At 41.9% G+C, this 23,579-nt stretch overlaps 1 protein-coding gene across 1 annotated transcript; it reads right to left on the bottom strand.

The window, feature by feature from the left end:
* Positions 1–1,727: 1,727 nt before the first annotated feature.
* Positions 1,728–12,282, bottom strand: LOC126188020 (uncharacterized). Its single transcript, XM_049929438.1, has 4 exons — positions 12,213–12,282; positions 5,686–6,041; positions 5,378–5,572; positions 1,728–2,230 (listed from the first exon to the last, which is right to left on the bottom strand). Exons 1-4 carry the CDS (start codon positions 12,265–12,267, stop codon positions 2,081–2,083), a joined length of 756 nt encoding a protein of 251 aa, XP_049785395.1. The 5' UTR covers positions 12,268–12,282; the 3' UTR covers positions 1,728–2,080.
* Between the last annotated feature and the right edge of the window lie 11,297 nt (positions 12,283–23,579).

Raw genomic sequence — 23,579 nt, 5'->3', positions numbered from 1 at the left:
AAAAGTAAGTTCCAGGAAGAGTTGGACAGCATATTACATCCTCCCACATACGTCCCGCGGAATGGCAACAATAAGGAAATTCGAGAATTTAGTGCTAATACAGATTTTGCCAACCATCGTTCTTCCAACGCAGATTATTGATGTAGATGCAATACTTTATGCACAGACCCATCGCTCTGGTGAGCGTTCATGTATGTAAAACGGGAGTAACCTCAGCACTTTCCAGCTAGCAACCCACAGGTACTTCAAACTTACTTCTCAACTAGACATCGGCTCAGCATTGATGAGGATTTTCACTGATAGCCCCGAAACGCAAAACTGCAGAGAAGTCATTCCCAGCTTCCTCCACCTGTTACATCCGTTCCACTGGGGTGTGCCAGGAATGAAGTCACTTACCATGTGCCACGTCTACTAGCCAGGTGTCAATACTAATATCAAACGATCTTTCATTGTCTGCACCACCTGCTCACCGAGTGAGGCAACATCCCAGCCGCGTTTCTATCCATGGTCAATTCCAGACGAAACATTGGAGCACATCCACATCAGGTTTGAAAGACCAACCCCGTAGTCCACATAGGTACTACTGGTGGCCAAGTTACACAGAACTTAACAGCACCTGTTCCAGGTATCTCCTCTGACTACGCCACTATTTTGCACTGTGGCCACACCAGCAGAAGGTACTGAGGAGTAACTGGGCGCCTTTGTATGTTACCCCTCCCACCATCTACCACCCACCAAAGGCCAAGAGACAAGCAAGGCAGAGAAAAACCAACTTTACACAACAACAGAGCATACGAATCACTAACATGGATCCATTGGTAGGGCTGCCTTTATCAGTTTCTCTCCCGCTTCACCGATCCGTACTAGTTAGACATTATTTCGAACGATATGAGCCTGTTAAATAGAGGAGACACTTGGTGTACTCATCTCATGCTTTGCCCTGACGAAGGAGAAGACACTCCAGCGACTGATACCAATGCTTGCCTCATGTACTATCAGTGATAAGTCAATATAACCAACTGTTTTTGCTTTGTTCATAACTTATCGAACTAAACACCATTTTACGATAACTTGATGTGACCAGTAATTCCACTGCGGTGTACTACGTCCCATGACTGTCTGTTGTTTGTAAAGTGTGTGTCCCATGACTGTCTGTTGTTTGTAAAGTGTCTGCCAGCAACAACACAAACTTCCTACAGAATATCGAATCGATAACAGTATGACATTGTAACACAGTATTTCCGGGTTCTTTCTTTCTTTCTTTTGATATCTTACATACGAAATGTATGACTTCTTACTCGCCCTGTATAATAGCACTTTCATTATTGGTTAATAAAACAGATGAGACAGTGATAGAATGAAGGAAGGGAAGAAACATGAAACAACTCAGAACAAGTCACATTGAACGAAACTTTATTCCAGAAACAAACCCTTACCTCTTTCACTATCCATGGCACGTGATCTTTCGATATTCGCTGGGCTTGCTCAAAATGCTCCAGTAGTTTCTCGTGGATACTCCTTTCCAGAGGCACAGCAATTTTTCTATGCAATTCTGTATTGTTCCTCTTCCTTCAAGTATGGTTTCTTTTTCCTGAGGTACTCCTTTCTACCACTTGTACCTGGCTGTTCGCTAACTGTATACACAAATTCGAAGCCGTAGGTCAATTTTGAGATGTAGGTGGATCTACATACAATTTACCTTCCTTCTATCTCTTGTTAAGAAAGTTCTATCTGACAACGTTACACAGAAGACCTGCTGCTTTGAAACTTCCCGTAATTCCGTCTTCTGCCTTCATGTCCCCACAGAAGATAGAATGCAAGTACTTAATTTACAGACCTGATCCACTGGCTTTCCATCTACTAAGATGCTGTACGTCTCCTTTAATTTGTTTATTTATCATGGGTTTTGTTTCTCCAACATTTACATCTTTTTTAACTTCTACACATAACCAAATAACAAAACAGTTCTTTAACGTGCGTAAGTGCTATTTATTGACCAATACATCCCTGCTCATAGTGTCAAAATGTATTCTGATGCTGACATAACCAACATCTGCTCGTTGCCTGTGAATGCAGTTCTTCACTCAATTTCCAGGGAAAGCAGTTCGTCGCGGGCTGCAGCGTATTCGCTGTAGATGTCTGGGTTAGTGTACTGCTGGAACAGATCGTCGTAGCTCTGTTGGAGGGTGTAAGCCTTCACCATGGCGGCCGCCACGTCTGGGTACAGGTACTGCACAGAAAGAGATAAAATGTTAGTGGCTACTGTGATTTGGTGTGTCCCTGTTATTCAATGTCATACGAGGCAAAAGCAAAAGTCAACTAGGCAGAATCTAAACGTTGAGCACATCCAGTAAATGAGAGCAAACTTCCTGAATAGAATGTTAGAGCCTTAGAGAAAGGAATTTGCTTAATGGGAAAACTTTTAACATTGATGGCCTTAAGAGAAGAATAGAAAGACTCTGAAATAAAAGATACAAATTAAAAGAAAATAAAAAGTAATTAAATTGAAAAAGCTATTCTATAATAAAACATTTTTTAGTTAATCAATCTTTGTCTGATTTACTGTGTCACCAAAAAATTCCTCTGCTGTGGTTATCTCTTCATCTCAGAGTAATATCCTCAAATATATTCTGTAAATGATGAACCAAAATTCGTCCACTCGGATGCCACAGCACCGTTCCTTGCACACCAACAGTACAAAAATGTCGCCAACAAAATCTCGTCCCGCACTTATTTTCGGTAGAAAATGGACACCAAAGATATGCAGATCGACAACACTGTGATCTCAGTATAATCACTGTCTTCATTCAACTGTCTGGAGGTGGGTTGTCATTTTAGTGCAGTCAATAGATTTGCCTATAGTGTATCCGCGTTGCAACTCCTATTCCGGGTCCAGGTGCACTTTTTTATTTTTTTTAAACTTTTTAAATTGTGGACTTCGTGATATGGCAGCTTGCTTCTTAATTGTTGCACAACAATGACAGTACGTCTTTTACAAGGGCTATTTTCTTTTCAACGATCGAGCGATCGCGAAGTGTAAACCACAGTGAAAATGAAAATGTTTTATCTTCCATCTATATAATCCCGGCTGTCGTAGTGTGGTACTATCTTTTCAATACTCTCTTCATAGAAGGCAGTCGCCTATGCTTTCAGAAAATTCTCTACACTGGTCTGTGCCGAAATAGTGTCCTCCTAGCCAGCATTTCATGTAAGCAAAGAGATGAAAATCAGAAGGATCCAGTTCCGGGATGTATGGTTGGTGAGCAAACACTTCCCATCGTAAACGCTCCAAGATCGTCTTTGCTGCAGCTCCTGTGTGAGGCGGAGCATTAGCATGAAGAAGGACAATGTCGAAGACAGCATTCCTCTTCGCTTATTCTAAATTGCCTTTCGTACACGTTGAAGAGTCACGCTGTGTAAGGCTGCAGTGATGGTCGTGGCACGTTCCGTGGATTCCTCCAGTGAAACACCTTTTCGGTCTCAGAATATAATAGCCATACGTTTTCGAATGGAGAAGCTTAGCTCGCACTTTTTGGTTTACTCGGGAAACGAGAATGTACCACTGTTTGGATTGCTCTTTTTTTTATCCATGGTCTAAATGGACAGATGTCTCGTCCCCTATTCCAGTTTTGTTCAAAAAATTTTCTTTGTCTTGGTGATAGCGCTGGAGAAACACTATCGCTATGTTTTGTAATGGTCGAACAGCATCTTTGGAACCCAATTTGCACAGAGTTTGCGGCACTGAAGTCTCTCACTCACGATCTTATACAGAGCTGGCCTCAAATTTCATTAACCACTCAACACAAAAATTGTGAACCAATGACTTTTTCGAATCGCCTGATCCACTGGATGAACAGGATCATCGGTTGACATTCGCCTCGTAACCTCCTACATCATGAACGTCTGTAAGACCTGCTTCAAAATTTCTGCACCATTGCCGTACCTTGCTGTCACTCGTGAAAGTTTCATTGTACACGTTACTCATTTTCAATGATTTTCGGCTGCATTGCAACCCTCAGCATGAATAAATCGAACTTTTACGTTCTCAGTGCGCGCTCAGAACTAATAAGTGCGACGTGATGCGATCGATGGGCGTACTAGAGACATCGCACAATACGTCTGCGCAAAGATTTATCGGATTTTCACTGTTATTTTAATTTCGCGACAAACAGGATCTCGAGAAAAAAATATCCGTTGTACAAAAACACCTGTAATTATTTAATTAATTAGAATTAGAGAAAACAGTTTTTATTATTCCACTTTTCAAGATGTCTTTTTCCTTTAAATTTTTACATAATTGTCTTGCACCCGCACGGCCCCTCATACTTTCCGGCCCACTGCCACATTTTCTTCATTTATATCCTTTCTCCCAAAGTAAAAGAGAAATAGACCCTACTCCTCTCTCACTTGGTCTATCGCAATTGGGTAACGATTAAAAATCAGATAACGTATCACACGTAACGATTAAAAATCAGATAACATATCACACAGACTAAAGCCCTCCGTGTGCGAATGCACAAACTGCTCACTATACCGGTATATAAGGTGGACGGCAGTGCATTACCATCTTTTCGTTGTAGTGCACTCTGAAGATGGTTCATTGATTTACAGCCCAAACATTAGCAGAGGACAAAGTCAATTTATGGCTGAATTCTGTAATTTTATAATTCAAGAAGGAGGAACTTGTTATTGGACGGCCTGAAGAACCAAACATGGACCATAAAACAATGCCATGACGAATTGGGTTCATAGGACATGGGGCTCGCACTCATCAACACTGTAGACCCAACACCGTAATGGTGGAAACAACATAAGAAAATCATGCGCTTGTCAGACCCATAAATCACTGGATGCGTGAAATCATGAAACACCTACAACGGCTCTGGATTGATCGAAATCACTCCAAAGGGCTCAAGTGCTCCGTCAATGGAGACAGATACTACTGTCAGCACATAATCTACAAGATCGATAAACACTGTATGACTAAATAGACATTTTCCTCATTCTCTCCACAACAACTAATGTCCAGACTCGATCATAGAAATGGACCTGCTTGCATCAGACAACATCAGTAACCATGACCAACTTCTGCTGACTCAAAATCACAATGTTAATTCGCCACCGACACGTGACAGGACTGTGGGTGCAACTGTATACAGTAAACAGAATATCGTACAAAAGGTAAAACTGTTCAGGTAATCACACAATCGAAGATCTGCAATACAACTGCAGCTGTCACTCGGAACTGTCCGTACAACACAATACCCAACCATAAAAGAATTCTGCTCGGGCTACACAATAACTAATCATACAGACACAATATAGCACAAGTCTGTCCAAATGTAACCGTCACCAGTGTCTCTCCAAAAGTCCTCACCTGCACTCGAAGGTCCTCCATGACAGCCGGAAGCTCGGCGGTGGCATTTGAGATGCCGATGTACGCAAAGTCGACGATCCAGTCGTGCAGTTTCTGCAGCTCTGGTGCCACTGTCTCTGGCAGGTGGACGAACGCCTCATCCAGATTCCAAATGCGGATGTCCCTCTGCTGTCTAGCACCTGTTCTCAAGTTTCCCTGTGAAACACACCGACGTGTAAGGTGGTCGAGGCCTCTGGAACTTGCTATGAGAATCCGACGGAAATTCGAATGATAAGAGTACACAACAGTATATGGGAAGATTCTCTTACCTGTGAACTGAAGTGCTTCGTGTATCTGAGGCCATTCTTGACAGCAGCAGAGAAGTTGCGGTAGCAGACTGCCAGCCCTGACAAGGGGGTATCGAATGTTACATTAGCCCCAGTCTGGATCTCGTAGACGTTGTGTTCCACACCCTGCTCCATGTGACGCATTGTGTTGTAGGTCGCCCGGGCTGAGTTGGCTGTCTGGAAGCCCAGCCCTTCCGTCATGGTGGCGATGTAAGATGAGACAGCAGCGATCATCATATCCTTGGTGGCTGTCCCGTTCACAATGTAGTACGTCACATTGGGAGCAGGGATGATCCGTGTCGCATTCACAAAAGCTCCCTCCATTGATGCTGCGTCCCCTGTGGGCACGACCATAGTCTCCATACATAGTGTAAGCTTCCACTCCCTCTTTTTTTTTCCTTTATTGAATTTCAATTCCCTCCAAAGGGGGCGGGCTGGCAGCAGTTTAGTACGCTGCTCTACATCCTACAGACTTTTTAAAAACGTAAGAAGAAAAGAAACAAGAAAACAGGCGATAAAACGGTGACTTAAATTGTAAAACGTCGGAAAATTGTGGAAAGTTAAAACATAAAGCAAAGTGGTTGGCAATGTTAATAAAATACACAGGAAACAGACAAGTAACATAGTAGACATACAATAAAAAAACATTCCGACAGTCTGATTTCTGTTCGCATGAGATAAAACATCACACCCAGCGACAGTATGATGGCCATTCGCAACATTTCCCAAAAGACACACAGCACGGAACACTCGCTGTAAAACACTGCACGAAAATGTCGGCACAAAGATGACACTTCCTAGCCAAGGGCAGATGGGGGGGGGGGGGGGGGGACCTGGATAAGGGGGAAAACAAGGAGGGAGGAGAGGAAAAAAACGAAAAGGGGGGGGGGGACCAAAGGAGAGAGAGGACTCATAAGAGGTGAGAGGGGCAGGGCAGACGCGAGAGGGAATGGGAAAAGGCAGAGGAGGGAAACGCAAAAGGACTTGGGGGAGAGAAGGGGGGCAGAGAGAGAGTAGGTGGTGAAAAAAGAGGATGGAAGGGGGGGAGAGGGAGCCCGGGAAAAGGACACAGGAAAGGAGGGGGAGTGAGGCTCAGAGTTGAAAGGAGCGATAAATGTAGGGAGAGTGAGCATCATCCGGGAGGGGGATTTGATGGAAGCCACCTTGGGAAAGGGGATGAAGGATGTAGAGATGGAGGGTAGGGGGCACACAACAGTGAAGACGTGGCAGGGGGTGGGGTGGGAGAGGAGAGGAGTCCACTCCCTCTCGCCTCGCTTGTATTTTAGATAGTATTGGCGGTCGCAAACTAAATTCAAGTGGAAATTATTTATTTGGGGGTGAAGTATTCATATACAGATAAACAAGGACGGTCGCAGGTTCGAATCCTGCCTCGTGCATGGATGTGTGTGACGTCCTTAGGTTAGTTAGGTTTAAGTAGTTCTACGTTCTAGGGGACTGATGACCACAGATGTTTAGTCCCATAGTGCTCAGAGCCATTTGAACCATTTGTATTTATGGATGTTAGGTTACCAGCTCGTCGTTCAGGGCCTGACGGCTCATTCATTGGTGACTGGCTACAGTGTCACCCTCTGCGTTATGGCATCATTTGGATGTGGTATCGTAGAGTACGGGGTCGGCACACAGCGCTCCCGGATGACTACTCAGTTCTGGGGACGGGCGAGAGTAGGTTATACATGGTTTATGTTCGGTAGTTGAGAAGAACCAAAATATGTAAATATAGTCACTATTTATTAGACAAAATCTCAACATTTACAAGCTTCAGTCAGCACTCGTAGTCATTACAATGCTTTTACAATGCAACTTTATTTAAATTACTACCATTCAGGAAAATTCCCCGTGAAATTTACTTAGGTTTGGATCCAACCTCTATAGGACATTAACTTCTTAAAAGAGTAAACTGTCATTTAACTGTGTATTATTATATTTATCTTCTGTACTATCCAGATTTGGACTTTCATCCCATTATCAAGAACGATTCTAAAAGTGTTTATACTATTATCAAGTCAAATCTGTTAATTCAGTCGCCGGCCGGAGTGGCAGAGCGGTTCTAGGCGCTTCAGTCTGGAACCGCGCGACCGCTACTGTCGCAGGTTCGAATCTTGCCTTGGGCATGGATGAATGTGATGTCCTTAGGTTAGTTAGGTTTAAGTAGTTCTAAGTTATAGGGGACTGATGACCGCAGAAGTTAAGTCCCATAGTGCTCAGAGCCATTTCAACCATTTGTTAAAGCAGTCCAAATCAGGTAAACATTGCTAACACATGTCTTTAAGATGTAACTGTTTCTTATCATGGCCACATAATTGTTAACTTTTAGCGCTTTAACTCCACAAACCCAAATGCAGCATCCTTAATAATCTCGAATTCCCACCTTTCCAAATGAATTCTCTAATCGACATTCTTTATCACACTGCATTTTCACAACTTGCCTATCGTTGACATTTATTTCATCTTTAATATTCGTTAATATTCAAAACGATCGGAGATTTTCTCCACTCGGGACACGGTGTTGTGGTGGCCATACGTTTGTATCGTCCTTATTGACATTTCACTGTTAAGATTGCTATATGGCCACGTATCGGAAGCCAACACAAGAAATGAAACAAAAAAATTTCGAAACAACCCTGTTCCACTCAAGATTCCGCCTTCCTCCACTCCCGACGCATTCTACTGCTTCACTCTGACGCACACTTGAAAAAAACATGGTACTGCATTATTTGTGTTGTCTGGATAACAGGTTTCAGTGGATGTCTCTCTCTTAAAGAACTTGGCATCTTATTGTTATACTTACAGTAGACGGAGCAGACTTGGTGAGGTAGCGTATTGAGCTATCGAGCGCAGATACATCCAAAAAAAAAATATCTTGGATAGTTCAGACGGGCTGCCTGTGGAGTAGCAGCACATGACGTGGACACAATCAAAGAGTATCCATGCGTATAGTGAACTATTGTTAGAAAAAAACTCTGGAAATTTCCCGAGTTCGAGTCCAGATCTGGCACACGGTTTAATGTGCCAGGAAGTTTCGTGTCAGTGCACACTCCGCTGCAGAGTGAGAATTCGTTTAGATGAGCTGATGTGTGGTCGATGCGCCATCATAAGTAGACATAACAGTCACACGTGGGGAGCTCCTGATTCCTACGATGATGTTGTTAGCAATCACCTGATTCCATACCTTGTCAGTCCACCTAATTTTCGACATTCTTCTTTTGCGTAACATCTCGAACGCTTCGGTTTTCCTGTTTTTCGGCTTTCGCAATGTCCATAATTCGCTACCATATAATGCCGTGCTCCCAACGTACATTCTGAGAAATTATTTCTTCAAATTAAGGCCTACGTTTGGTACAAGTAAACTTATTTTGGCCAGATATGTCCTCTTTGCCTGTTACAGTCTGCTTTCTATGTCCTCCTTGCTTCGTCCGTCAGTAGTTATTTTGCTTCCAAGGTAGACATCGTCTACTTCGTCGTCACCAATTTAGATGTTAAGTTTCTCGCTATTCTCATTTCTGCTACTTTTCATTACATCTATCTTTTTCCAGATTATTCTCAACGCATATTCTGTACTCATTAGACTGTTTACATTACATTCAACAGATTCTGTAACTGTACTTCGCTTCCAATGAGGATAGTAATGTCATCAGCAAATCTTATCATTGACATCTTTTCTCCCTGAATTTAAGTCTCACCTTTATTTTCTTTCCATCATTGCTTCTTCAAATGTTCAAATTATGTGAATTCCTAAGGGACCAAACTGCTGAGGTCATCGGTCCCTAGACTTACACACTACTTAAATTAACTTATGTTAAGAACAAGACACACACCCATGCCCGAGGGAGGACTCTAATCTCTGGCGGGAGAGGCCTCGCAATCAGTGACATGGCGCCTCAAACCGCGCGGCCACTCTGCGCGGCATTGCTTATTGTATGTATAGATTGAACAGTAGGGGTGAAAGGCTGCATGTCTGTCTTGCACAGTTTTTAATATGAGTACTCCGTACGTTGTCTTTCAGTCCTACTGTTCCCTCTTGGTTCTTGCATGATTGTGTATTACCCGTCCTTCCCTATAGTTTACTGATATTTTGCTCAGAATTCCGAACATCTTGCTCCATTTTACATTGTCGAACGCTTTTTCTTGATCGACAAATCGTATGAGCCAGTTCTAAACTTCTGTCTCGCTTCCATTATCAAGCGCAACGTCGGAGCTGTCCGTCTGTTGCCTTTATCTTGGCTAGTACTAAACTGATCATCGTCTAACAGATCCCCAATTTTATTCCCCATCCTTCCGTACATTTTACTTGTCAGCAGCTTGGAGGCATGGGCTGTTACGCTGACTGTGTGATGGTTCTCGCACTTACCTGACCTTGCTATCTTCGATGCAGTGTGGTTGATATTTTTCCTAATGTGTGAAAGCGCGTGGCCAGTCTCATAGATTGTACACACCAAATTGAATAGTCGTTTGGTTGACATTCTCCTCAATGATTTTAGAAACGCTGACGGAATGTTGCCTATCCCTCCTGCCTTACTTGGTTTCAGGTCTTCTTGAGCCTTTTTAGATTCTGACTCTCGTAATGGATCCCCTATGTCTTCCTCATCGACTTCAGCTTCATCTGTCACGTCACCGAACAAGTCCTGCGCCTCAAAGACGCCTTCAGTGTACTCTTTCCACCTATCCACTCGCTCCTCTACATTTAACAGTGGAATCCCCATTGCAATCTTTAACGTTGCCACTCTGGCTTTTAATTGCACCGAAGGTTGTTTTGACTTTTCTGTATGCTGAGACAGCCCTCCAGATGATCGTATCCTTTTGCGAATTTTTCGCATCTTTTCTTACTTGGCTGTCCTGTAATTCCTATTTATTTATTTTCATTACTGTATTTCTGCTTTGTCCTAAATGTTTTTGCACTTATTTCTTTCGTTGAGCAGTTGTAGTAGTTCTATTACGCAAGGTTTCTTCGCAGTTACCTTCCTTATTCATAATTACAAAATTGTGGTCTGAGTCTATATCTGCTCCAGGATACGCCTTAAAAGCCAATATCTGATTTCTGAATCTCTGCCTGATCATGAATTAATCTAAAAGGAATCTTTCCATATCTCCCTGCCATTGCCTAAGTATGCCCCCTCCTCGTACGATTCTTGAACAGAATATACGCTACTACTAGCTGGAATTTATTGTAGAACTCAATTTATCGTTCTCCTCTCTCCACCCAACTTCCAAGCTCATATTCTCACATAACCGTTTCTTCTTCTCTTTCCCCTGCAACCCCATTCCAATACCCCGTGACTAATAGACTTTCATCTCCTTTACGTATTGTATTACAGGTTCAGTATCATCATATGCTTTCCCTATCTGTCATCTTCTGCTTGCGACGTTGGCATGCATATGTAAACTGTTGTTGTCGGTATTAGTTTGCTGTCGATTCTGATGAGAACGACACTATCACAGAACTGTTCACTGTTATTCATTCTCTGTCCTACCTTCCTATTCATACCGAATATTACTTTGTGCTGCTTTTGATATTCCTTTGAACTAAAATCTTCCTCTTCTTTCCATTTTACTTCACTGACTGCCACTGTATCTAGACTGAGTCTTTGCATTTCTCTTTTTCAGATTTTCAAGTTTAGCAGTTATTTTCAAACTTGCGACATTTCAAGCTCCCCCCCGTAGAATGCTATCACGTCGTTGAAAAATGGTTCAAATGGCTCTAAGCACTATGGGACTTAACATCTGAGGTAATCAGTCCCCTAGACTTAGAACTACTTAAACCTAACTAACCTGAGGACACCACACAGATCCATGACCGAGGCAGGATTCGAACCTGCGACCATAACAGCAGCGCGTTTCCGGACTGAAGCACCTAGAACCGCTCGGCTCCCGTCGTTGATTATTCCATCTTTTTCTCATGGTCAGCTCCCCACTTGGCAGTCCCCTCCTGGAGATGCGAATGGGAGACGAATTCGGAATCATTTGCTAATGGAGACATCACCATGACACTTTTCCAGTTACAACCCACGTGTCCTGTGGATTCGCTTTATGTGTCTTTAATGTAGTGGTTTACATTGGCTTCTTCATCTTCATGCCGTTGATCATTGCTGATTCTTTCGCCTCTTACGGGCAGTAAGCCACCCCAATGACAAGTGAGTGCCCTGAACCTGTTTCCCCCCATCCGGCCTCTTCGACAAGGCCATTGGCTTAACGGGAGTGGCTTCTTATTCTGGAAGTTTACGGGCGCCATTGCTTATCATTTTTGTTCAGAATTGATGTAGTGGTTAGATTCGAACATGGAAACCAGAACTTTTTTTTTATTATTACTAAACAAAGACGCTACCCACAGACCATGATGCCAGTAACGCTGGAAAACGTGCGCCAGCAGTTGACGGTGTCATGTGGCTCGTGCACAATGCAACCCCAGGACACTTCAGTTTGGATGTCCACCTGTTTGTCAAATACACCGTTCCAAAATAGCAAAGTGCAGTTTACTTCTGTATGTAACTTACCTGGGGAGACGGTGAAGCAGATGGCTGCGACGAGGACAAAAAATGTGGTCTTCATGTTGAGGATGTAGGCCTCTAACTGTGCCACTCTCTAATCCTTGTCTTCTATATATAGCAGCTGATAGTTCCACAATGTGAGACTACCAACGTCACATATTTTCCCATCAAAGCAGCAAAAACACTCACCCCGTGATTTCCAAAGTTATCTGTGCCATCTATCTCGGAGAATGAAGTGGCTCTTGAGTAAAAGCATTTGTCGTCAGTTTTTTATCAGCACTTTTCGATGAGTTTATGATTGCCACTCAGATACAGATATTTTCTTAAGAACGGAAGTGTCAATACATGTGTGAACAATAATGAATCCCATCTGATAAGACAAATAGAAAAATGATGTACGTATTATCTGACTCGCATTTCCATACGCATATACTGGATAAGATCCATGTACCGAGTTTTTGACGCAAAACCGTGACTTACATGCGCAAAGTGTCCTCAGTCGGCTGGTTTGATCATCATGAGAGAATTAGCGGCTTGATCTGAGACGAAACGATGGATTTAGCAGCTGCAAGTCAGCACAAATATAGAAATTTTGCTGATGGGGTACTTTGATCAAGATTTGTTCTTCGAAAAGTATGTCTCATTACTGACGAATGGGAATTCACATCTCTGTAAACGAAATCGTATACAGTCCCCTCATATAGATCGGCCATAATGCTTACATTATCTCACACTCCGTGTTTTTGCTTTCCAGTGGTCACAGCAATTAAACGTTTAATAAATATCTGAGTGCCGCCTCGTGATGTAACGCTTGATCAGATAGCCAGTTTCAAAAGTTGTGGCATAAGTAGTTGTAGCTTTATTCGACTGTGGGACGTAACTTTCATATATGGAGGCATGTAACAACTTAAAGGCCTAGTTTTACAAAGATGAGACAAGTAGTTAGTCGTGGCTTTATAGTAGTAACTATCCGAACATTTACCTCAAGTAATTCATGGAAATCACGGAAAATATAAGTCAAGATTGTCGGATGGAGATTAGGGCCTCCATCGTCGCGAATAGAAGACCAGACCCCTTAAAACAGTGCAATCCCATCTGGGTTATTCCTAGTATACAATACTATTTTATTTACATATTCTTGCAGAGCAGTTGTTTCATAATATAAGAAGTCTTTGCTACACTGTTCATTCACTTCAAAACAAAAATCACTCTGCATACCAGACACAAACATTATTGTGTAATGGAAAAGAAAACCTGCTGCTACACTTTTCATTCGTATCTCAACATCAGTAACCTTTCGAAAAAAGTTCTTTTGCTGATCTCTTTAACATTTCTAATCATTCACTTTTCTTGTGTTTCCTTGTTAGTAAATGCTCTTTTATGTCTTATGTTTATTCTTTCTTGGTATATGTATGTTATGTTTGTTCCATGGTCGCAGAGGGAGCTATTTCTGCAGAAATTGTCAAGAATATTGTTTATATTTATAACTGATTGGAAAACACACTCATATGCAGTAATTAAAATCCCTAATGTTTTGAACAGATCGTTTCAGTAATCCAAATTTCTCTTTTAAGTAATTTGTCTCGTGTCCCTTCTTTGTAGTTTGGAAACTGTATTCAGATTTGGTTTACTTGTTCCAAAAATTAATTCCATAATTAAGAACTGAGCGTACTTATGAGCAATATGTAACTAAGCGGTTATATCTGTTAGACAACAGTGACGCGACTTTATGGACTTAAAATATTGATGTCATTCTGACTGCAGTGTGTGTTAGCACCTCTCCAACTCAGAATCAATGATCATTAATAGAAAATTATTATGCAACTTATATGAAAATATCATCTACATCTAAAATAAAAACAGTGTCGTTTTCGCTCTTTAAAGTAAAGCAGACGCCATTTGTTTTCCTTGTGTTCCATGTAACTTTATTGCATGTATACCAATTGCAATAATACTGGTCTCAAAATATTACTATGAGGAAATCCCATTTTAGTTAATTTTGATGTTGATGAGAATTTATTTAAATGTTTGCCCATATCTGACGTTCTTTGTAGCCCTACTCTTGATTCCGTATCTTCTAGGTATGACTGGAACCAGTCGTTAGCTACAAATCTTTTTACTAATCATAGTAGTTTATTTAATACCATCCTATGACCAAAGCTATCAAAAGCGTCAGGCAGATCTGAGAATATGCTTGTGGTACAGTCATCTTTGTTAAGAAAATCAAGTACCACTTTTTTAAATTCTAGTATGGTCGGTTGGTCCTATGTTTGCATATACTATGCACGTGAACTTGTGGCCATATTGCTGTAACATTACAGCAATATTTGTAGTTCCCTGGATATGACCCATTTTTTCTCTTTTCTTATCATCCTTTTTTGCATCCCACAGAACATCACGAAACTGTCTGTCTGAAGTAAAAGGACTGTTAAGTGGTACGATGGAAGGCTCTGAGCACTATGCGACTTAACTTCTGAGGTCATCAGTCGCCTAGAACTTAGAACTAATTAAACCTAACTAACCTAAGGACATCACACACATCCATGCCCGAGGCAGGATTCGAACCTGCGACCGTAGCGGTCACGCGGTTCCAGACTGAAGCGCCTTTAACCGCACGGCCACACCGGCTGGCGGTACGATGGAAGAAGCCAAACTTGTAGAGAGAAGACGACAAGGGGTATGGCATGCAGCTCAGTAAGTTTTTGGAAAGCACCGGACCAAGTACGCCATCAGATGATGCTACGTCTGAACATACAGGTGAAAAATTTGGCGGAATGGCTTTGGATAAATCCAGCTGCAGAAGCGCATCTATTAGAGATTGTAACGAAACCATGAACACTGTCGCCGAAGGAGGAGACCAATTATAAATAAATATGACGTATTATTAATCCTGGTGGCGGATATCAACTTGACAAGCTGTGACATCCAGATATTTCTTTAATAAGTTCAGAAAGGAAAAATGTACGCCTGACGACACGTCTAGCGACGACTAATTTTATTATTTTATCTACCGAATTTTTATTCCGAGGTGCCGAAATTCGACAGAGAGGATGCACGCAACCTCACCGTTACCCACGTGTCTACGTGCCCCAGATGGAGTAGTGGTGGTGGTGGTGGTGGTTAGTGTTTAACGTCCCGTCGACAACGAGGTCATTAGAGACGGACCGCAAGCTCGGGTTAGGGAAGGATTGGGAAGGAAATCGGCCGTGCCCTTTCAAAGGAACCATCCCGGCATTTGCCTGAAACGATTTAGGGAAATCACGGAAAACCTGAATCAGGATGGCCGGAGACGGGATTGAACCGTCGTCCTCCCGAATGCGAGTCCAGTGTGCTAACCACTGCGCCACCTCGCTCGGTATGGAGTAGTATTCGACTGAGGATACTTATCTCAACAGAAAGTGTTCATGTAGCAGTATTCGAGGCACATGCGCTTCTGCATCAGTTTTTGGTATGAACTTAACGAATTGCACAAGCAGTCTCTATTGTAAAGCACTCACCTGCGGATGGCTGAATGATTACGTCATCCGGGTGCAAACCTGAAATCGCACGAAATTTGTAGTCCCCCGTCTATAAAGCACATAATAATCGATTGAATGATTTCTGATGGTCAAAACATAACAGTATTTAATTATCTATAATTATTAAAGTACTGGTACTGCACTGTCGTAACGCTCTACAAATATAGATTGATTCAAATGTTTTTTATTCCAGTCTTTGATCACAATATGAATTCTTTAGACGATGACCGGTTTCAGTCCGTAATAACAATCCTCAGATATTTTTACACCATGTTCAAAAATGATAAAGCCATAATGCCATCGTCAAAACATTTTAAATATAATCAGCACAGCATCGTCATATAGATCTAAAATAAGGTGTAGAATAGGCCACGTCGTCCACATAATCATTATTGCAACTCACGATTGATTCGTAGTTTTGGTATTTGGAACTGAATGTTTGGGTGACCATGACAGTAGTGGTGACCATAGAGTTCCACACTTAAAATAACTCTTGCCTGAAGAACTCAACAGTTAATGAAAATCACGTAATTGCAATTTTCCTTTACGAAGCTTTCATATACAGCAAAAAAACGGGCGGATGGGCTTGTGTACACGCCTCTTTTCCCACAGAATTGTTCGTCTCGCCTCTCTACAAACAACACAATAAGCAAGCCTAGTTTCTCACTGTTTCGTCGTTATATCCATGTTCAGAATTTTGCCTGAATCCTCAGTAGGTAGAGCGTGCCTCAATCTATCGTAACCCAGCAGCTATAAAGAACTAAAGCCTTAAGCTGAAAAGGAGATCCGTCACGAACTGCGAATGAATGCAATAGTTTCTCTGGTCACCGTGCCCTAATTTCTTCCGCTCTGCCATTGCGCTCCTAAATAGTCCTGAGCTAGAGTGTAGAGAAAGCTGGTGCATTGCTCAACACAAGACTCTCATCGGGAAGAACGGCCATCCAGTTATCTTTTTCGGGGTTATCCCAAACCAAGTAAGGCGACTACAGCGACACTTCCTACGAAGTGACCACGGCCATCCCTCCCTATGTCGGCCTTATACTTCGTCGTCAACGAGTCGTCAAACTTTCACATTTTTTCTTTTTGTTATTTGCTGGGGTATAACTGTTCATATGTTTCACTTTCCTGTAAGATATTACACGATACTTTTCTCTGACGAGCTGTACTTGTAGTTAATAATAGGAATGAATTTAGGACAATGTGAAATTCACTACAAGAAACATAGAAAAAAAATACTTTCCTTGTATATTAAAAGTCTCAGTCGAAGGTTCACAGAGGATTTTTTTATTCTTGCGCTAAAGTTTTTCGCAAGTTTCCGGAAAACATCAGGCAGTTAATCGAGAATACTTAAATATTTCAAAGAAAACATGAGATTTTCATTATTAATTCAAAATATATGTATTCGGGGATGTGAATTCTGCTTAGTACTAATCTTCACATAAGCAGGCTTTAATTATACCAGTGTGTATACAGGATGGTCCATTGATAGTGACCGGGCCAAATATCTCACGAAATAAGCATCAAACGAAAAAACTACAAAGAAAGAAACTCGTCTAGCTTGAAGGAGGAAATCAGATGGCGCTATGGTTGGCCCGCTAGATGGCGCTGTCATAGGTCAAACGGATATCAACTGCATTTTTTAAAATAGGAACCCCCATTTTTTATTACATATTCGTGTAGTACGTAAAGAAATATGAATGTTTTAGTAGGACCACTTTTTTCGCTTTGTGATAGATGGCGCCGTAATAGTCACAAACGTATAAGTACGTGGTATCACGTAACATTCCACCAGTGCGGACGGTATTTGCTTCGTAATACATTACCCGCGTTAAAATAGACCGTTTACCAATTGCGGAAAAGGTCGATATCGTGTTGGTGTATGGCTATTGTGATCAAAATGCCAAACAGGCGTGTGTTATGTATGCTGCTCGTTATCCTGGACGACATCATCCAAGTGTCCGGGCCGTTCGCCGGATAGTTACGTTATTTAAGGAAACAGGAAGTGTTCATCCACATGTGAAACGTCAACCACGACCTGCAACAAATGAAGATGCCCAAGTATGTGTTTTAGCTGCTGTCGCGGCTAATCCGCACATCAGTAGCAGACAAATTGCGCGAGAATCGGGAATCTCTAAAAAGTCGGTGTTGAGAATGCTACATCAACATCGACTGCGCCCGTACCATATTTCTGTGCACCAGGAATTGCATGGCAACGACTTTGAACGTCGTGTACAGTTCTGCCACTGGGCACAAGAGAAATTACGGGACGATGACAGATTTTTCGCACGCCTTCTATTTAGCGACGGAGCGTTATTTACCAACAGCGGTAACGTTAAACGGCATAATATGCACTATTGGGCAACGGAAAATCCACGATGGCTGCGACAAGTGGAACATCAGCGACCTTGGCGGGTTAATGTATGGTGCGGCATTATGAGAGGAAGGATAATTGGCCCCCATTTTATCAATGGCAATCTAAATAGTGCAATGTATGCTGCTTTCCTACGTAATGTTCTACCGATGTTACTACAAGATGTTTCACTGCATGATAGAATGGTGATGTACTTCCAACATGATGTATGTCCGGCAAATAGCTCGCGTGCGGTTGAAGCGGTATTGAATAGCATATTTCATGACAGGTGGATTGGTTGTCGAAACACCATACCATGGCCCGCACGTTCACCGGATCTGACGTCCCCGGATTTCTTTCTTTGGGGAAAGTTGAAGGATATTTGCTATCGTGATCCACCGACAACGCCTGTCAACATACGTCAGCGCATTGTCAATGCATGTGCGAACATGCGTTCTCAGAAATGAAAAGTCCACAAAGATACATGTATCACATTGGAACAACCGAAATAAAATGTTCAAACGTACCTACGTTCTGTATTTTAATTTAAAAAACCAACCTGTTACCAACTGTTAGTCTAAAATTGTGAGCCATATTTTCGTGACTATTACAGCGCCATTATCAGAAAGCGAAAAAAGTGGTCCAACTGAAACATTCATTTTCCTTACGCACTACTCGAATACGTAATAAAAAATGGGGGTTCCCATTTAAAAAAAAACTCAGTTGATATCCCTTTGACCTATGGCAGCGCCATCTAGCGGGCCAACCATAGCGCCATCTGGTTTCCCCTTTCAAGCTAGATAAGTTTCGTTGTTTGTAGTTTTTTCGTTTGTTTGACGCTTATTTCGTGAGGTATTTGGCCCGGTCACGATCAATGGAGCACCCTATATATATATATATATATATATATATATATATATATATATATATATATATAGGGTAAACGTTAATAAGACCGACAAAAGTAGGGACAGACTGCTAGCTAGAAGCCCGCATCTCGTGGTCGTGCGGTAGCGCTCTCGCTTCCCACGCCCGGGTTCCCGGGTTCGATTCCCGGCGGGGTCAGGGATTTTCTCTGCCTCGTGATGGCTGGGTGTTGTGTGATGTCCTTAGGTTAGTTAGGTTTAAGTAGTTCTAAGTTCTAGGGGACTGATGACCATAGATGTTAAGTCCCATAGTGCTCAGAGCCATTTTTTGCTAGCTAGAAATGCATCGGTGCCAGGGTAGATGGCGCTGATGAAAGAAACTCCCTCTGACCACGTGCCGTGTGTTCCTTTTGTGTTGCAGACTGTGTGATTCAAGCAGCATACTGCAAGCATCAGAACGGTCAGATATTCATGTCGGGAACAAGCTGAGATGATTTTCATGCAAGTCAAGCAGATGGACACAGCTGAGAGACAGCACTGCTATACTAAATAAGTACCCTCACAAACACCAACTACATCACACATCATTTCAGGCCCTTTTGTGTGATCAAGGATCCTTTCAGACAGACGAACAGGCAGGGAGCTGGTGGACTATGCATACACCAGAATTGGAGGACTTTGTTCTGTCCCTCGACTGCTTCATCTGCTACTTGTCCATACAGAAACACCATCTCTGCTTGTTCCCGACACAAAAATTGGATCATTCTTCTGCTTACAATACACTGCGTCAATCAGACGGCCTGCAACACGCAAGGAACACACTGCACATGGTCAGAGGAACTTCCATTCGTCAGCCACAGCTACCGTGGCAATGATGCATTTCCGGATACATGTTCACAGGATCTTCTTCCAATCAGAAATCTGCCCCTGCACTTTGTCGGTTTTATTAATTTTCACCCTGTCTATATATTCTTTTAAAATTAAGAGGAAGATCTGTAATATTTTTCGTTCATCACAGCTGCTTTTCTGCTGAAGTAATCTAGTAGTAGTTCCCGTAATTATCAATATGATTCAGTTATCGCTAATTAGAATGTACTGTGTATATGTTTCACAGAATTAGCCTGTAGTAGCTGGTTAAGGTAAGTAGTGGGTCACTGGCGTTTCTGGGCAGAAAAATGCTGACATCAGCATCAGCGCTTTCTTATCACGAAGGTCATCCCCAGATTTCCAACATCATTACTTCCAGCCATGTGCCAAGATCATTTGCATGATTCTGAGGTCATCATGTCATTGCCCTGTGAAGACCAGCCGCACCTCCAAACCCCATTCTGCCACTCTCCGCACCCCTGCTCCCCGCATACCCTTCTCTCCCATCCCCCCACCTTCCACAAGCTGCCCTCTGCCAACAGTGCCACTGTTCACCATTCTGTCAGCCACTTTCATACAAGTCCAGCTTCCCTCCCGCCGAGCAATCGAAATTTGTATGCAGTGCAGTTTACCCACTGCTGTAATGTAGAGAAGCTATAAACTACTGAAGCCTGTGATTGAAACCTTACAAGATAATTTAATGTGCATGATTTCTCTAAAGATCATAATGCTAATATGAGTGTCACCATTTCTACACTCTCCATATGTACATCCAGATCTCATGTCTTCAAATGACGAGATGCTCGCATTGAGCAAAGAAGAATTTAACCACTCTGTTTGTTGTAAATACCTAGCAGGGAAATGTACTCACAACGTTCTGCATCAAAAATGGTAAATCATCATAAGCATATGATTGTAGACAGGAGGAATATTATTCAACAAATATAGGGTGTACATAAAGTTCGGGAACACTTTCAATTATTTATTGCACGAGAACCAAACATTGTACTGATGTCATACATATTGCATTTTGAAGAGAAATTCTGAAAGGTTTTTTTTTTCTTTCTTTAACAAACATTCCGAGTTAACGGGATACACGACGCACCGATTTCTTTAGACTCCTTGTGAATGTCTCTTGTACGCGCTCCACATTCACTTCACTCACCCTGGGACGTCCGCTTCTCTTTGCCAGGCACAAGCAACCCATCTTAACGAATTTGTTGTGCCAGTTGTAAATGGCCTTCCTTGTTGGTGGCTTCTTACCGTACTTGGTTCTAAACATCCGTTGAACAGCTGTAGCACACTTGTTTTTGTCGAACTCCAACACACAGAAAGATCGCTCCGCACCTGAACTCGCTATGTTTGCGACTAGCGCTAACTATCGACAAATTACCAAACTACGCTGTGGCGGTATACATGAAAAAAACTTCCAGGGTTTCTCTTCAAAATGACATATGTATGATATCTGTACAATGTTTGGTTCTTGTGCAATAAATAATTGAAAGTGTTACTGAACTTTATGTCCACCCTGTAATTGTGATGCAACAGAATGGCAAGAAGATGCATTACCATACTGGGTCCACCAACACAATGTTCTGCATGCTGGAATTGTATAGCCTTTTTAAAACGTCTATCCATTCTCCTACCATGCTATAATTGTTAGCAAGTGCAGTAAGTATTCATCCATCTATAATAATAATAGTTATTGTTATTATATTTGTATGATATAATGCTTAGGGTTTTTATGATTATTATTTCATTGCTAGCTGAGCTACCACTACACCAAGAAATGAAGGTGTTCACATTAGCAGCAGCAGCAACAGTCTGCAAGTGTGCATACCAGTCAGGTGGAAAAACTGTAAAATTTTTGTTGTGTAAATAAATATAGCCCTCCAAATATCTTTTTTATTTTCAGCCCAAATAGTCAGTAACAGATCATACAAGTGCAGTTTATAAAGAGGACATGTTCACTGATAGACAGGTGCAGACTGCCATGCTTGTGATAATGTAATAATACTAAAAAGAACATTAAATGTGGGGCACCGTTCAGATGGCGTACAAGCTGTGTGAATGCGTCGCCCCTGATTCTGAGGTGCTTATCAGCCACACAGCACAATATTTAGTACTCAGAATACGTCGGCAGAGCTGCAGATATGACTTCAGCACGCTGCTTCAGAGCATACACAAAGCACATGAGTACTTTCCTGTCTTTAAAAAATGTTTTAACCACTCATGGGTAATTAGCTCTGACTGTATTTAAAGATTTATAAGTTAACAATCGGTACCATCACTCCAAATTTAGTATCAAAGATAATAATAGTGATGTTGAACAGGCAGTAGAGGTCAGTTTATCTACACCAGTTGATAAGCAGTTCACCCAAGAGTCGAGATGTATACTGCAAGGCAGTGTAGGTATTAACGCAGATGGTGATGGATAGGAATGAAGGCGAAAAAACCAAATATGCATAACTAACAATTCCTTTTTCTTGCAGATTAGGTGAAGTAATTCCATCAAAAGTCACCTCATGTGGAATAATGCTGTTCAGTCAAATCTACTATTTATACATCAGTGCCTTTTAGCATGTCAGTGTAAGTATGATATCGAATCAGGAGTTCTATCCTGTGGTATTATTTGTAAACCCCCAGTTTGGTGGCTTCAGAGTAATATTATGCCTGGATGAATGGTGTCGGCACTGTGATGTGTCAATATAGATTTCAGCCCTGTCCCCTAGAAATGCTCGCTCTTTGTCAGTGATATTGGATGATCATACAAACTCTGCAGGGGACTTCCCTTGAACGGTTAAGATACTTCACAACAGAGAGAGTGTTCATCTACAGGAAGGGACTTTTAAGAATTTAATGTGATCCAGCTCTGCAATACAGTATGAACTAGAGCCCTGACTAAGGTGGCAACCATGTCTACTGATTCTGCGAGACGTTGGTGAGCGATATGTTAGATCACAAAACTCCCCACCCATCAGAAGAAACTATAGATCAACTCTACATTCATGCTGTGCTTTGCTGAAGGTGGAAATGCGTGAATCAGCTTTACCAGATGATGACACAGAACTATGATCTTACTTAAATATGTTTGTTTACCTATCTATATGTGTTTATAAACTGGGCTATATGTGAGTGTGCATTAATGTCCAGAATCTAAATAGAAAGGATATATATTGCTTCACATGGTCGCTTCTGGCTCATGATAGAAACTACTCAAAAGATGCACATCTCACAGATATGTACAAGATATCCAACCTCTGCAGATATTATAACTTCGAAGGCATCTCATTCTCCATCATAATCCCAGACCTGCTAGAATTCGCTTCTGGCTCATGATAGAAACTACTCAAAAGATGCACATCTCACAGATACATACAAGATATCCAACCTCTGCAGATATTATAACTTCGAAGGCATCTCATTCTCCATCATAATCCCAGACCTGCTAGAATTCGAGAGGCAAAACCCTAATTATGGTACTGTGTAGATCAGAAATAAAACAAGCCAGATGTGAAGCAAAAGGCAGTTAGACCCCCATACTTTTCCAAACTAGCTGGTCAGAGACCTAGACAAGTAGATTTACTGCAGTCCTATGAAGGCAAAAAGTGTCACTTCATCTGGACCAAGAATATGTCTCACCTCCTTTCCATATTATTGAGACGAAATGAGCATAAACAGAATTTTTTAGCAGATGCCTCAACTCTTCTACTAAGCATGATTATTTAGAAAGACAGCTGACAGATTACTCTAACTGGGAACTGGAATGTGT

Source organism: Schistocerca cancellata, chromosome 5, assembly GCF_023864275.1.
Source record: "Schistocerca cancellata isolate TAMUIC-IGC-003103 chromosome 5, iqSchCanc2.1, whole genome shotgun sequence".
NCBI classification, from domain to species: Eukaryota; Metazoa; Arthropoda; class Insecta; order Orthoptera; family Acrididae; genus Schistocerca; species Schistocerca cancellata.
This window is presented reverse-complemented; position numbering and strand designations above follow the sequence as displayed.

Bases quoted from the DNA above. Each gene is read 5' to 3' on its own strand.
- LOC126188020 (XM_049929438.1), bottom strand. From the start codon at position 12,267: ATGAAGACCACATTTTTTGTCCTCGTCGCAGCCATCTGCTTCACCGTC. The intron at 6,042-12,212 runs GTAAGTTACATA...TCGTGCCCACAG, and splicing joins CTGCTTCACCGTCTCCCCAG to GGGACGCAGCATCAATGGAG. The intron at 5,573-5,685 runs GTAAGAGAATCT...TGTGTTTCACAG, and splicing joins CGAAGCACTTCAGTTCACAG to GGAAACTTGAGAACAGGTGC.